This window comes from Podarcis muralis, chromosome 12 (assembly GCF_964188315.1).
Source record: "Podarcis muralis chromosome 12, rPodMur119.hap1.1, whole genome shotgun sequence".
Classification (NCBI taxonomy): Eukaryota; Metazoa; Chordata; class Lepidosauria; order Squamata; family Lacertidae; genus Podarcis; species Podarcis muralis.
The window spans coordinates 3461375-3477577 of NC_135666.1; the positions used below are offsets into that span (position 1 = coordinate 3461375).

A 16203-nucleotide genomic window follows, 5' to 3' on the forward strand; every position below is an offset into this window, starting at 1 on the left:
GTTGTTCCGAAGCGGGGAGGGGGGGCGGGAAGACCTTCTGAAGGCGGGCAGGGGGCGAAAGTCTTTGTCCCCCCTGCCTGCCTTCCCAGGGGCTTTTAAATCACCCCGGACAACGGAGAAGTCCTCTGCTGTCCCGGGGCGATTTTAAAATGCCTCCCGCCAGCATTTTAAGATCGCCCCGGACAGCGGAGAAGCCCTCCGCTGTCCCGGGGTTTTTTAAAATGCTGGGGGTGGGAAGAAAAGCCCTTGTCCCCCCCCCCAGCCTTCAGAAGAGGTCCGGGGACAGACTGTCCCCGGACCTGGTCTGAAGGCGGTTTCCCTAGGAACGCATTAATTGATTTTCAATGCATTCCTATGGGAAACCGTGCATCGCAAGACGAAAAAACCGCAAGACGAAGAGACTTGCGGAACGAATTAATTTCGTCTTGCGAGGCACCACTGTATTCAAGCTGCAACGTACGTCCAGAATGAACAGACACACTGCAAAGGAGTAGTAGAGAGCAAAATCTACTGCCCCGTGGTGGTTCTTCACTTTCTCTTTTTATTACTGCCGCTTCTGTTTTCAATTCTGCAGCAGCTTCTGAGTGTTAGTGTTGTACCGGAGCAGGAAGAGGCATAGTTCCTGCTGGGCGTGAACTGTGATGCAGTACAGGCAGGGCAGCAAGGCTCATGTGCCTTCCCAATGCTGAGCATCACTTTCAGTGATTGAGAAGCCCAGGAAGCTCTGGGTGGGGTGGGTGGGGTGGTGGCGGCGCAGGCCAATCTGATGCGCCTGCCATTGTGCCTGCACCGTGCTGAACTCTCCTCCCCACCTCTCAGGAACTTGCTGCAATGGCCATAGTTGGGAAGGTAGGTGAGTCATTTTGCCCGCTACCAGATCCTGCCCAGAGGTCTCCCTAACGGTCTTGGCATGCATTCATACAACCCATCGCTATGCATGTTTACTCAGAAATGAGTTCAAGGGAAGTTAGGGCCAAGTAAGCAGGTTTCAGGAGGGACGCAGGTGGCGCTGTGGGTAAAACCTCAGCGCCTAGGACTTGCCGATCGCATGGTCGGCGGTTTGAATCCCCGCGGCGGGGTGTGCTCCCGTCATTCGGTCCCAGCGCCTGCCAACCTAACAGTTCGAAAGCACTCTTAAGTGCAAGTAGATAAATAGGGACCGCTTACCAGCGGGAAGGTAAACGGCGTTCTGTGTGCTGCGCTGGCTCGCCAGATGCAGCTTGTCACGCTGGCCACGTGACCCGGAAGTGTCTGCGAACAGCGCTGGCCCCCGGCCTCTTGAGTGAGATGAGCACACAACCCTAGAGTCTGTCAAGACTGGCCCGTACGTGCAGAGGTACCTTTACCTTTACCTTAAGCAGGTTTCAGAGTTTGGGCAGATTCGTATGGGAGGATACAGTCCTTCAGATAGCCTGGGATGAACAAATTAGAGCTTTAGGTTGTAGACATAGTAATGGTCAACACTCTGCTGCAATTAGAATACCTCTAATGTGAGTGTTTTGTTGTGGATTTGAGTTCCGGATTATATATGTTACAATGACTTATTTAATAATAATAATAAATTTTATTTATATCCCGCCCTCCCCAGCCGAAGCCGGGCTCAGGGCGGCTAACAACAATAAAGCAGTACAAAAGTACAGCATAAACAACACTCTAAAATCATTCATTATAAAATTAATTAAATTTAATTAATTAGTTAAGCAAGACTTATTTAACTAAGAAACATATAAACTCCATTCAGTGCTAATGAACATTCTTCAGTTTTAATTTCATCAGCATTGAGTGAAGTTGGCAGGAATCTTAATTTGAAACAGGTTTTCTTATTTTAAAAAGTTACAACAACCAAACAAACTAAAATACAATCTAAAAATAACAATAATGGGAACAAAACAGTAACCATATTATATTTGCCAGCAAACAGCAGCAATATAGGAACATATTGCTTTGAGGCCTCCACCAGAAATGCCTGCCAGAATATAACTTGTAATAATATACTTAAAAGTGAGGAAAGAAGGGGCCAGATGAAGCACTCTTGGGAGCCACATTCTTATTTTTCTGCCACATTTCAGCATTTTTGAAAAGTTATGCATACTATTACAATCTAAATGAGTGCAGGCAATGTACCATGCTTATAAACTTCGTGCTGAGTATTAGTTGCTGCTTTGTTATGCATAGTTAATAAATGCTAATCGGTAGCATTTAAATTGTTTTCAGAATTTGTAGAAATGCGACTTACCTTGTATCTTAATCTTGTACCTTTCCCTTGCTGTTCCTCTCCATTCTGTCCTCACAACAACACTCCCGAGAAAGGTTAGGCTGAGACACGGTGAAGGGTCCAAGCTCATTCAGTGAGCTTCATAGCTGAGGATAGATTTGAACTCTGCTCTTCAAGGGCCTAGACTACCACACCACCCACTGTGTCACAGGAGCTCTTAGTGCTTGGAAAACCTTTAAATTTTGTAGTGTATTAAAGGCTAAGGCTGCAGTTCTAACCACTTTTTGCAGGGAGTAAGATTCACGGAATTCAACTGAACTTTCCTCCAAGTAACAGTGCTTAAGATCACATTGTAATGTTTTTATTTTTTATGAGCACGAGGTTTGTCTATTGCCCTTCATACAGATATATGCTATTGCAGTGATTCCAAAACTCTTGAGTTCAATTTGGTTAGTATAGAGGGAGCCTGACAAATGTGGTTTCGCGTGAATACAGACAAGCACTTGGCTTGAGTATGTATATGAAAAATTGTATACTATATTCTTTAACTTCTAACCTTGCTTCTTTTCCCCTCCTGGAAATATAAAAGTTGTTTCAGCTTGTCCCTGTAACCTGAGAGATGAGGATAGGGTACCTGCCATTAACCTCATTTGCTAATGTGTTGACATTAGTCTAAAGACTGAGAAAGAAAAGCCTTTGAATGCTGTGGTCAGCAGTTGGCAGCTTCTTGGGTCTGTGTAACACCTTGCCATTTAAAAAGCAGTAGAAGGTTGTCCAGGCACTGGGGCTTTTTGAAAAAGGGGTAAGATGCCCACGAGTAAAGCAAGTATTCAGTGGTAAAATTAATTTATTTTCAGGAATAACTCCCCCCATTCTACTGTGTATTCTATAAAAAGGTTAGCTTGCTTAAAGCTTGAATGTTTGGGTTGGTTTCCAGGCTTTGATATGCCTGTCCTCTTTATGCTGGGATAGTTCAGCCTGTAGCGCCTGAGACTCATTTTCCGGGTCTTGGGTTGGAGCCCTGAATTGGGCAAAAGATTTCTGCATTGCAGGCGGTTGGGTTACATTACCATAGTGGATAAAGTATGAATTCTATGATTCTAATATGTCTTGTTTGATTGGTTAAAATATTGATAAGGCCCCCCTTTGAGCTGCAGAGGTATTTTTCAGATGCATAATAGAAATTCAGGAGGAAATGCTTCTGGGGTAAGGCTCCACCTGCTGAATTCCTGCCTGTTGTGCGCATCTGGGAGGCGCTGGAGCTGCGTGTTTTGTTAAGCTGCAGTTTGAAACCAGGCGCGCCTGGAACTAGAAAACATGCTCGTGGGAATGCAGCCCAGGACGCGTAGTAACAGCATTGACGGCTCCTGCCTTGATTTGCAATTGTGGCGGCTACTGCGCAGGCGCCCGCGGGAAACGCTTGGGTTAAGGCTGGGCGCGCATGGCCCCGGTTGTGCGCATGCGTCTCCTTCGAGCTTCCCTCCCTCCCACCTCCTCCTGCCTCGGAAGAGCGAATATGGGAGGGTCGCGCGTTGGCGCATGAGCAGCAGCGACGCCCAGTGCTCACGTGGTAACAAGATGGCGAGTAGTGGTGGTGGGGGAAAAAGAGGCTGCGGTGCGCAGGCGCAGACGGCGGCGACCGCCCTCTATCGGCTGCGGCGGCCGCCGCGCTCTGTCAGCAACTCGAGGATTTCGCCGAGTGTTTGGCGCGCGCGCGCGCTCGAGAGAGAGAGGAGAGAGGCTTGCTGCGACGGCCCGCTCCTACGCGCATGCGTGCGCCGCGGCTGAGGCGCGGGCTGGGAGGGAAATATCTGGGCCGGGCGCGCGCGCGCCGTCTCGGGCGAGCTCGTATTGTCCCGGCCGGGAGTCCATGGAGAGTCCCGGACCGCCCTGAGGCGCTGAGGAGGAGGCGGCGGCTGCTGCTGTTCCTGAGGCGGAGCGGCCTGCCCCGAGGCGACGGCTCCCTTCATGGCGACGGCGACGGCGGCTGCTGCGACCGGGCCCGCCATGGCGGCGGCGGCGGCGGCTGCGCCTGAGGCGAGCGGCCCGCCGTGGCGGCCGCAGAGTCGCCGGCAGCGCCAGGCGGAAGCGCGGGCCCGGCAGGCCTCTCTGTGGGGCCGGGCGCGGAGCCTGTGCCGCCGCCTGCGGGCGCTGCAGGCCCGGCAGGTGGAGCGGCACGTCCGGCAGCAGCTGGCCGGGCTGGCGCGGAGCGTGGCCGGGCGGACGGGCTCCGAGGCGCCTCCTCCTCCTCCGCCGCCCGCGCTGGGCCCGGAGCTGCGGCAGCTGGCCGCCTCCGCCACCGCCCGCCTCCGCGCCGCCCAGCGCGCCTGCGACTCGGACGCCACCGACAGCGCCAGCGCCTGCTCGGCCTCGTCCGCTTCCTCGGGGTCGTCGTCGTCGTCCTCGGCCTCCTCCTGCTCCTCGGCCTCGGACAGCGAGAGCGCCGAGCCGCCGCCGCCGCCGACGGAGCGCCCCGCCAACGTGGGGTGAGTTGCCCGGGGAGGAGGGAGGGGAGGCGGCCGCCGCCTTGGAGGAAGCAGAAGGCGCCCGCTGCAACTTCCTCCCTCGTTTCCCGAGGGGGCTTCCGCCTCACAGCAACCCCGTGAGGTAGGCCGCCCTCGTTCCCGTTGCCCAGCTGGGGATCCCGAGCTTTGGGGCTGCGCCTGGTTTGTTCCTCGCGCCAGAAGTCTCTGGCCAAGGGCTGAGGCAACTCTTGCGCAACGCCTCCCTCTTTCCCTGCATTTCTGGCCAGTTGTGGCAGATGTCGTGGCCATATGGTGTGTCGATCGCGGGTTGAAGGCGCCATGTGCTTGGGATGCTCCCGCAGTAAGTAGTGGTTTCCACGTGGGCAGAAGGGGTAGGAGTCGAACTCAGGCCACCCCCGGAATGCTTAAAGGCGGCACAGGGCTGTATACCACTTAACATATCAGTCAAGGGTGGGGAAGGCCCTGGTTCAAATTCCCCCTCCGATGTGAAGTTAACCGGGTAACCATGGGTGAGTCATGCCTGAACTAAGACGCAGGGTTGTTGTGTGGATAAAATGGAGCAATGAAATGCCATGCCTTGAGCTACTTGGTGTAAAGGGGTGGGGTAAGAAAAAAGAAAGAAAGAATCTGTTGGCTCAGTGGCAGCTTTGACCTGCATGCAGGTAAGGAACTTAGAGCTGGTCCTTAATTACGATCACTCCTTTTGTGGCTGGGTGTCAGGTTGCTTTGGTGATGCCTGTAGGAGACTTCTTTGTAAAAAAATTTTTTTTTTTGTTATTGTCTGTACTGTGCTTTCCTTCCCAAATGCTGCTTGAGTGACTAACAAGAAAAACAGTTAGAATGCTAGAAACAAAAGCTGGTGGGGGAAAAAAACAACTGAGCAAGATGATAAGATTGAAATAGACAATTATGTGGGCCAAGCAAATGATGCAGTTATTTCCTATGCCAACAGAATCGTTTGTTTTGAGAGACAAGGCAACATTGGCATAGGAAATAGTGCAATAGTCACATGGCACTTGCTGTTGTTTCTTACGGTTGGGAAGCCTTTCCCACATGGTGAAAAGGTCTAAATCATCCTTGCAGCAAGCTTTGAACAGTACTGGTTCTGTTCATGCTTTGGAAACAATGAAACTGAAGGTGAAAGGCTATATACTGCATGTCACTACAGACTAGTTTATAGAACCAGCAGTAATATACATTATCTGAGATTATTACCCAGAATACGCAGCTCCTGCCTTCAGAAAACAAGATTTGGGGGATAGCCTAGGTTACATAGGAAACCTCTGCCTTCACAGTCAGGATGTCTGCAGTAATTTTTCCAAAGTGTAGCAGTGAGCAGGTTAGGTAAAGGTAAAGGAACCCCTGACCGTTAGGTCCAGTCGCGGATGACTCTGGGGTTGCGGATGACTCTGGGGTTGCGGCGCTCATCTCGCTTTACTGGCTGAGGGAGCCGGCATACAGCTTCCAGGTCATGTGGCCAGCATGACTAAGCCACTTCTGGTGAACCAGAGCAGCACACGGAAATGCCGTTTACCTTCTCACTGGAGCGGCATCTATTTATCTACTTGCACTTTGACGTGCTTTCAAACTGCTAGGTTGGCAGAAGAGACTGAGCAATGGGAGCTCACCCCGTCGCGGGGATTCGAACTGCCGACCTTCTGATCAGCATGCCCTAGGCTCTGTGGCTTAGACTATAGCGCCACCCACGTCTCTTAGTGAGCAGGTTAGTTTCTCACAAAAAATAACACCAATCCATGCACATTTTGCACCATATCTCAGGTTTTTTAAAAAGTGAAATATTGGCATTATGGTTCTTAATCTCCTCTTAATTTTCCTCCCCTGCCTCAATGGAAGCCCATGTTTCAGAGAACATTATTTTCTGGGTATTTCAGATAAAATTCCTTTGTTCACATTCTTGAAGGAATTGGAAAACTCTTTGCATGGAACCTTGCCTCAGTTTTTTGAAGTTTTTCAAGAAAGTTGGTCGTTCTTGTTCAGGTGCCTGGGGCCACTAACACTTGTGGCTAATAAATAAACAACAAGCACCATAAAATAAAATAATCACAGCTGCAGTTATCAATCCAGTACAAATTGTGGGCAGGAAAAAGCCAGATTTTCACTTATTGTTTGAAGCTATAGACTCTACCAGGTGGGCCTGCCTTGAGAGGACATTCCACAGTGTTGACTTAGCATCACAACTGGAAAGGCTCTTTCGCATATGAGTGTCTGGGATGCTGATGACCAGAGTTTACAGGATAGCATGTGTGAGAGAAGGTGGTCTTTTTGGTTCTTAGTCCCCAGTGTGTTGAGGATTTAAAAAGTCTTCCCATGGCAGCAGAAGTACGGACTCGCAGTAGCTCAGTGGTAGACCATCTTCTTTGCTCAGTAGGCAATGTTGAACAAGATCGGCCAGTGGTCTGACTCCGTATAAGGCAAGCTTCTGTGTTGCATAAGAACCTAAGAGGCCTGCTGGATCAGACCAAAGCCCCATCTAGCCCAACATCCTGTTCTCAGAGACTTGTGGGAAGCCACCAAGCAGTACATGAACACATAGCACTCTCCCCACTTGTGATTTCCAGCAACTGGTATTCAGAGGCATATAATTTCCGATACCAGAGTAATATACAGCCATAATGGCTGGCAGCCAATGATAGCCTGTGAATTTGTGCAAACCACTTTAAAACCCATCCAAATTGGTGGCAATTGCAACATCATGTGGTAGCGAATTCCGTAGCTTACCTGTTAAAGAGTTTTCTAGTTGCCGTATTTTTTGCACCATAACACTCACTTTTTTCCTCCTAAAAAGTAAGGGGAAATGTCTGTGCGTGTTATGGAGGGAATGCCTACGGGTGGCATGCCTACAGATTTTCCTCCTCTAAAAACTATGTGCGTGTTATGGTCGGGTGTGTGTTATAGAGCGAAAAATACGGTAATTATTGGTTTTATTACAGTGCATTGTGCATTGTGCAGAGATCTTGGTTATGGGTGATTCAGAAATAAAGAATACAAGCAATTTAAATAGATTACCTACTCTCTCTTTTTTTTTTAGTTTATTGTAAATCAAGCAGAATTTGAGTTATTGACTGACCAAGTCCAATGAGCAACTTGCTTGTAGTGTTCTGTATCAGTTGAAGCTTCAGAACATCTTTAAGGCTAGCATCATGAAGAGTGCATTATAATAATTAGGTAACTAGAGTACATAGAAAAGGTGTACCGTATTTTTCGCCCCATAGGGCGCACCTAGTTTTTTTGGGGGGGGCAAACAAAGAAAAAAAATTGATTTCCCCCACTGGCGCGGGGCTGGGGTGGGGGAAGCCTGAGCTTCCCCCGACCCCAGCCCCCAGAACTGGCTGCTATCCGCAGGGATGCAGGTAGCTCTCCACAAGCCGTGGGAGCCCAGTGCGAAGTTGTGCCAGCTCCCACGGCTTGTGCAGAGCTGCGCGAAGCCTGGGGCGTGCTGAGCTCAGTGCGCCCCAGGCTTCGGGATGCAGGCAGCTCTCTGCAAGCCGTGGGAGCCCGGCGGGGGCTCCCAAGGCTTGCAGATAGCTTCCTGAAGCCTGGAATGCGAGAGGGGTTGGTGTGCACCGACCCCTCTCGCTCTCCAGGCTTCAGCGAAAGCCTGCATTCGCCCCATAGGACGCACACACATTTCCCCTTCATTTTTGGAGGGGGAAAAGTGCATCCCATAAGGCGAAAAATACGGTAGTTAGTGAGCCCACTGGAAGATTCCAATCCTTTTCTTGCATGTTCCTTGAATTGAAACAGCGGAAATCCAATAGCACACACCTTACTAAGAGTTCTTTCCTCTTGTCATTGCAGCAGGCACTAAACTGATCAGGCACTAAACAAGTTAATGATAGTTTGCATGATCAATAACCCCTCAAGACAAAGTCAATCAGTATAATGAATAACACTCACTTGGTAGCAGTGATAGTAGTTGATTAGAATCAGGGTCTCCCAGGTATGAATTCTACTTTCTTTCCATTTGTTTATTAAGTTTGCCTAGGGTGGTGAATTTTTGGAACTTAACTGCTCTGTGTTGATGATGATCTGATTGTCCTGAAGTCTTTGCACAGGACAGAGATGGGTTATCAAATGCCACAGCTTCAGAAAGTAACCCTACTTTTTGGCATACTTCAGGGTTTCATGTGTGTAGCTGTAGTGTGGCACATTAATCTGGCAGGTTTCTGTTCCAGAGGAAAGAAAGGGCGTTTGTGGCATCCTCTCTTTGTGAGAACCTTAATCTTCTATACCTGAGCAGTGTGCACATGTGAGAGACTCAAAATCATACAACTAAGCAAAAATAAGTGTCCTTGGAAAAGGTTGATGCTCCAAAAGTGGTCGAAAAACCTTGTGTTTGGCCAAGTGATTTGAGTTTGATGTATCCTGATGGCAAGTGGTATGTGGTAGTGTACACATACTGAGTTTGAACCTGGAATACCTTGGTGGCATTGAGTACATTGTTAACTCAGAATTTAATGTCTCATAAGGCTCCTGTGTTGATTTAAAAACCCCAAGAAACTGGAACAGCCTGTGTGTGTGTGTGTGTGTGTGTGTGTGTGTGTGTGGTGTAACTATTAGCAATTATTAATCTGTTGGTGTTTTGGCTGAAGAAGATAGACAAATTTGAGGAAGTAGTTTCTGCTTTTGCAGCTTTAATTGCACAAAGCACCTTCCTGTTAAACTTCTTATTTGGGATAAGTGGCTTGGACTCATGTATAGAACCATTTGCCACTCAGGGGCACAGTAGCTCAGTATTCTGAATACAAGCCTGACCTTATTAATTTCAGCCTGAAATGGCAAGCTTTATATCTCAGTGGTACAGCACATTTTCTTTGCCACAATAGGTCCCAGATTCAGTCCCCAGCATCTCCAGGGAGGGCTGGGAAAGGTTCGTTTCTGAAAGCCTGAAGAGCCACTGTCAATCACTGTAGACAGTCCTGAGTTACATAGACCAATATGGTGTGACATGGGAGTTTCCTTTGTTCCACTGCACATTGAATGATATTAAGCTGAACTTGACTATTAGTTTCATTTTAGTAGGCTGGAAGTTAGCCTTGAAGCAAATGATGTCTGGATCTGTCTAGTTCTTAATTTATACAGCATCCAGCACAATAGTTGGTGCTTTAAAGGTCTTGAAAAAATAATCTGTATTATGTTCCAGTTTGTTGTGGTTCTCAGAGCTTGCTTCTGTACAGTAAAAGTGTGTTTCTTTGGAGTAATGGCATTAACTCTTCTACAGCAAGTTACATTTCTCGATATCTTTTCAGAGCAGCTAGAGAATATTATTGTTTCAGGTTATATATTCTGCACCCATTCACTGCTTCTAACTTAAAATCATATTCCTTTGTATGTAGCAGGATATGTTCTTAGTGGTTATGTCTGCACGTTGCGTTCATGTTTAGCTATGGTTGAGCATGAATAAGTAGTGTGCTTGTTACCTGCTTCGTTCCTCCCCCACTGCTATCATCTGAATTGGGCTTGTGGTTTGTGGGAAGCAAAGAATGAAGCTCGGATGCCGATCATGGTTTGGAGAGAAACAAACCATGAGCCTCTGTTTGGATAACAGAATAAGCAAACACTTGTGGTTCAGAGATATGAAGATGCAGGAAAAACCTTTCCATCCCCTCCCCCCAGGCCTTCACATCTCTAAGTTGGTTGCTCTTGGGTGTATCCAGGAGTGGAGGAGGTACAAAGTGGGCGCACAAAGAAGGGCCTCAGGATGATTGCAGGGTCCAAGTTGGATTAGGTGCGTAATATTTGCAAACATAAGGTGACTAACATAAGCAAACCATAGCCATTTATCCTGAGGAACAGACCCTTTACCAGCTGCAGTGGTTAGCAGTTGGCTTCCGGTGTCAATTCAAGATGCTGTTTTTGAGCTTTTAAAGTTCTAGAGATCTGAGACCAGAGGAATCACTTAAGAATGACTAATGAGCCTCCCCAGAAACTTACTTTCAAGAGTTGCTCTTCTGCGTCCCCCTATCCCCAGGAATCTGAACCAAGTGGGCACCAGACAGTGGGCTGTTTTATTTTTGGCACCCAGAAGTAAGTTAGGCTGTACTGTTGCTCAGTTTTAGGTGAGAAGTGAAACTTGCATTTCAGCAGACTCTTTCAGGATACAGCTTTTAAGGATGTATCACTGCTTCAAAACTCTTTTTGCTTTTTCTTTATTGGTAAGCCACTTTGATTGAAATTTAGAAAGGTAGAATAGAAATTCCATTATATAAAGTAAGCCACTGTGTGCAGATGTAAAAAGAAATGCAGATAAGTTAACAAGAGAGTTAGATGACAAAGGACAAATGTGTCATAAGCTCAAGGAGCCAAAAATGTAGAAAAGGCAACCCATGTATTACAGTTTCAAATTCAAAATCCTTTATTAGGCATAGCACACCACACATTATCAAACAAACATCATATACAGACTGTATAAAATACAGGCTCAGCGAACACAATTTATCTCAGACCTATTCTTAACTCCAAGAAATAAATCTATGTACATAGATAACATATATTACAGTTAAGATACAGTCCAAATCTTAAGCCGTCAGTCTAGGAAGTTGCAAAGCAGCTAGAATTCCAAATCACATTTCTGGCTTGCTCCATTTAAGGGTGTATTTATTTGCTGTTTACCAATTTAGAAGATGCTGTAATCTGAATTGAGTTTTTATAATAATAATAATAATAATTTATTATTTATACCCCGCCCATCTGGCTGAGTTTCCCCAGCCACTCTGGGCGGCTCCCAATCAGTGTTAAAAACAGTACATGTCCTGGTGGAAGTCTGTTGTATCGCTCGGAGTGAGTCATTACAGAAAGTGAAAAGGTTTGTTTGTCTTAACCTGTATTTAGTGTTACAGTTCACAGAAGACTGTTTTCTAGGGACATTTCTGGCAACTGGAAGCCTGCACAGGAAAAAAATGCATTGGGTTACAAAACAGAATAATGATTTGTGTATTGCCAGTCCCATTTTTAATTTGAGTTTAATTTTTTTCTTTTAGATCTCATTCTGGATATACTTGCTTTGTTTCATAATTTCCCTTGACTAATTTTAAGCTAAGATAGGAAGTAAAATTATGTTCAGGACAAGTTAGCAAGAGGCTGACAATACTGGAGAATGCTGTTCACTTCCAGCCATAATTACTGCTAGTCAGGTGAGTGAAATGCTGCATGATAGATAGGCTCTGATAAATGATCCCAGTCTACAGACAAATGGATGGGAAGAAAGAAGGAAAAAAGGAAATGCTGGTACCAGTTCTTAAAATTACAGTTCAACCACCCAGGATGGAAACCATTAAGGGAATCTGAACGAGGTGGCAGATGTGGGACAAGCAGAGCCAAATGGCATCTAGACACCCAGCAGAGCTAATGGAATAGCTGATGAAACTACATGGAATGCTTTCATATTTAGTAACTAGAGAGTTGAGGTTGTTGAGCAGAAGGGAAGTATACTCTGTCCTTCGCCAGAAGATGAAATGACCATTGAGAAGATCTCCACAGTCAGCCTGGTCCCATTCATTGGTCAGAGAACAAGCAACTCCAGAGAGCTGCTTCAATATTTGGGGTGGGCAGATAAATTATGTTTTGAAATAGAAGTGTGGTGAGTAAGAAGCTGGGGTGGGTGCCTTCCTCTGCTTGCTTTGGGTGGTAATATCTAGTAAGTGACCTTCAGTTGATTGAATGCATCCTTCAGCATTTTGAAGATCTTTGATGGAAGTTATGGTAGCCTTCTCTTTGCTTTCTACTGTTTACTAGCCTGGTCTGCACTCTGAAGAGAGACAGGGAGAAGAGGGACTTCTTTTATGAGCAAAAAGCAGATTACTTAAAAATGAAAGTTTGCTGCTGCTTTCTTTTTTAATATACCAGAGAAGTGGCCTCCCCCACAGATACCAGAGTTAGTGACCTTAGGCATTTGTTGCTTGGGGTTGGGTGGGAGGTTTGTGTGCAAAACTGCCTAAATTCAGCCTGTGCAATGATGATGTTAGGAAAATATATCTTCCTGTGTAAAAGAGACAGGATCCCAGGGTTTACCAGGAACAGATGAACCATTTCTCTCTCCCCCCCCCCCCCGGGATTTCTGTTTTCATTTATGCGGTTCGTTAACTTTAGTTTAATTTTCAGGCACAGTGCATTGGCTTTCATTTGCTCCTCTGAAGGTTCAGAATTCTCCTTATCTACATCTTATCTGGCTGATTAGAAGGTTTCAGTTGTGGATTAATGGTGTGGGAACGATGTCCTAGTTTGAGTTCTTTATATAATGAAATGTGGAAGAGAGTTACAGGTGAAAGGAGATGACCTTTTATTTTGTTGAGTGTGTTTGAAAAGTTTATCCATCTGACTGGAAAACTCTCTTCAGTTTACCAGAATAATAAAGACAGGCACGTAGGAGATCACTTTACTCCAGTAGTTAGGTCATTGGCCCAACGAGCTCAAAATTGTCTGCATTGGGGGTGGGGGCACCAATTCAGTCTGAGGGCTCCATTCTCTCATGGGCAACCTTCCAGAGGCTGTGCACTTGTGGAGAGCAGGGCGAGAGGTTAAAGTGAGTGGAACAATGGGTGTAGCTTTTTCCTTTGCAGAGGTAAGGCAACATTGGAGCCATGCAAAAGTCAAGAGGCTTCTGTGTGCACAGAAAATTGCTTTCTTGGGAAAGCAAGAGGTATTTTCATAATACTCAGGAAGGGTACAGAGCAGAACTAGTGAGGGGTTGTAACCTGAGAGGGTCCCAAGAGACCTGTTTGGAGACCTGTATTTGAGCCTGCGGTTTCCCACTCCTACTCTGACTGGCAGCGGCTGTCCATGTTTTCAGACTGGTTTTTCACATTCCTACTGTAGAGATGCTGCAGAATGAATGAACTAGAGACTGTCTGAATGCAAAACATTACTGAACTATGGTCCTTCCCTAATTGTTGTTGTTGTTTAGTCGTTTAGTTGTGTCCGACTCTGCGTGACCCCCTGGACCAGAGCCCGCCAGGCACTTCTGTCCTCCACTACCTCCTGCAGTTTGGTCAAACTCATGCTGGTAACCTCGAAAATACTATCCAACCATCTCGTCCTCTGTCGTCCCCTTCTCCTTGTGCCCTCCATCTTTCCCAACATCAGGGTCTTTTCCAGCGATTCTTCTCTTCTCCTGAGGTGGCCAAAGTATTGGAGCCTCAGCTTCAGGATCTGTCCTTCCAGTGAGCACTCAGGGCTGATTTCCTTCAGAATGGAGGTTTGATCTTCTTGCAGTCCATGGGGCTCTCAAGAGTCTCCTCCAGCACCAGAATTCAAAAGCATCAATTCTTCGGCGATCAGCCTTCTTTATGGTCTAGCTCTCACTTCCATACATCACTACTGGGAAAACCATGGCTTTAACTATACGGACCTTTGTTGGCAAGGTGATGTCTCTACTTTTTAAGATGCTGTCTAGGTTTGTCATTGCCCTTCCCTAATATATTTGCTTAATTCAGGTATTATACTGTTAAGAATTTTAACATTGTATGGATAAAGTTCTTGTTTGTCCTTCAAGGTTTTCATGGAGCATGCTTTCTAGTACAAAGATTTGGGGAGTGCCGGTAATTTGCCAAATTGTATTGGTTTCCATTACAGTAAACTTACAGTTTGGAAGGTGCTATCCAATGCTCTTCTGGCACAATAAACCAGTTAGTCTCTAAGGTGTTGCTAGACTATTTACCATTCAGATGTGTTCTATTTTGAGATTGAATAATAGTGATTCATATTTTGGAGTAGGACTGGGCAGAAAATAGATTGAGATCTAGTAGATCTTGGGGTGATTTGCAACATTTTAGCAACAGCAGCTGCTGAGAGGCTTAGAAAAATACAAATTAGCCTTCTTTGATAAAGCAAGCATGGAGGAAAAGCAAGCATTAATATTTGTGTGAATCTTTGTCCAAGGCTTCTGAGCCCAGTTCTGACATTTGAAGCAAATTGTTGGGCTTAGTCTGTTCCTTATTTCTGAGTTTACAGAAGCCCCCCTCCCAGGACTTGATGTTCTGGTTTCAGTTGATGAACCACAAAAGTTCTAGACAAAAAAAACAAACAAAAACAAAGTACATCCATCAAGTCTGAAGTTGGCTCGCCCCGACTTCAGGCTTGATGGATTTAGAAAAACATTTTCATACCTGGGAAATCAAAGTTGGCACAAAGAAATACAGTATATAATTTAAATAGCATAGTCCTTGTCGTTTCTACTCACAAGTAAGCACAGCTGAAATCAGTGGGACTTACTTTCTGTTGTGTGTGTAGGATTCCAGTCTAAATGTCAGTGGCGGAGAGGAAAAAGATGAAAGACCACCAGATTGCAGCCATGGGGGACGGGCACAGCAGTAGTATTAAATGTGCCTTGTCTGAGTGCCGGAGTTTCTCTCTTCAGATATCACAGTCCTGTCGCATCTCTGTATCAAATGTAGTTGGGAAAGTGATTATTGTTCCAAATTTCAGCACAAGCTCATTTGATGAGTGTGAAGTGGTTAACTCAGAAATGTCTCCTTGTGCCATTTACAGATGGATGGAATTCTGTGGATACACATTTTCTGATTTACTTGTGCCATTTTTAGCATGTGTTCTTCTGATTATTCCGTCTCAAATTCTGTTCACATTTGCTTATGTGAACATGGTTTGAATCAATAATATTGCATGCAACTTCTTGTACTGTTTGTTCCTACACAGTTATCTAAGACTTTGATAGGTGAAATCATATATATGAATACGATAGTCACCAACGTGGAAGCGAGTCTGCTTCTTTGAGTTAGCCAGGTCTTACTGTTTTAAGTACGGGTGCTGTTGAGGCACATTCTTGCTCACGAAGCTGTAGTTATTGGGGCTGTGTTGACTGCGCTTCTGCTTGGTCACCAGTATTGTAGTATCGTTCTGTGTCTTTTGCAGACCTAGTTGATTTAGCATTCGCAAATAAAATGAAGACCTGGCTTAGCAGTGCTCAGTTCCAGTAACCTAGAGGTCATTCCAGGGCTATGGAAATAAAATGTTAATAGGCTGAAAGAGCCGTCTGCCATATAGGTGTAATGCTAACTCATAAAAGGAGCAGATGCATAGATTAGGTGGCTTTAGGACACCCACAAAATGTGCATGTTGTACTTATTCTAATTCTCTCTTCTGTTGATGGTTCTGTTTTACGAGCTGTGCTGAAGATTATGGTGAAGTTTTTGATAAATTGTATTCCAAGATGCTAGGTCATTTACAGCATAATGAGGGGAGGAAATGCAGTATGTACAAAACAATTGCATTGCCCCTGCTCCGCAAAATATTTTCTCCAGCCAGGTTGACATGAGAGATGTGCTCCCTCCATACCTTTTTCAATGGACAGTCAAAATAGTTACCAACCATGAATTTCTTAACAGCAGTAATACATAATTATGTTAAATTCACATGTCATCTTCAAGAAGACTTGAAATGCAGTCCCTCTCATTAAAAGGTAAAGGGACCCCTGACAGTTAAGTCCAGTCGCGGTGCTCATTTCGCTTTACTGGCTGAAGGAGCCGG

The 16203-nt window shown here is 45.9% G+C and overlaps 1 protein-coding gene across 2 annotated transcripts in view; it reads left to right on the forward strand.

Moving 5' to 3' along the window:
• Positions 1-3969: 3969 nt before the first annotated feature.
• LOC114607116 (KAT8 regulatory NSL complex subunit 1-like) overlaps positions 3970-16203 on the forward strand; it is a 44246-nt gene continuing 32012 nt past the window's right edge. The window contains exon 1 of one of the 2 annotated variants that reach the window (XM_028749964.2): positions 3970-4701. In XM_028749964.2, coding sequence (XP_028605797.2) covers positions 4184-4701 — 518 coding nt within the window. In that variant the 5' untranslated portion in view covers positions 3970-4183. The remainder of the gene's footprint in view (positions 4702-16203) is intronic. The other variant, XM_028749965.2, reaches the window with a different exon arrangement.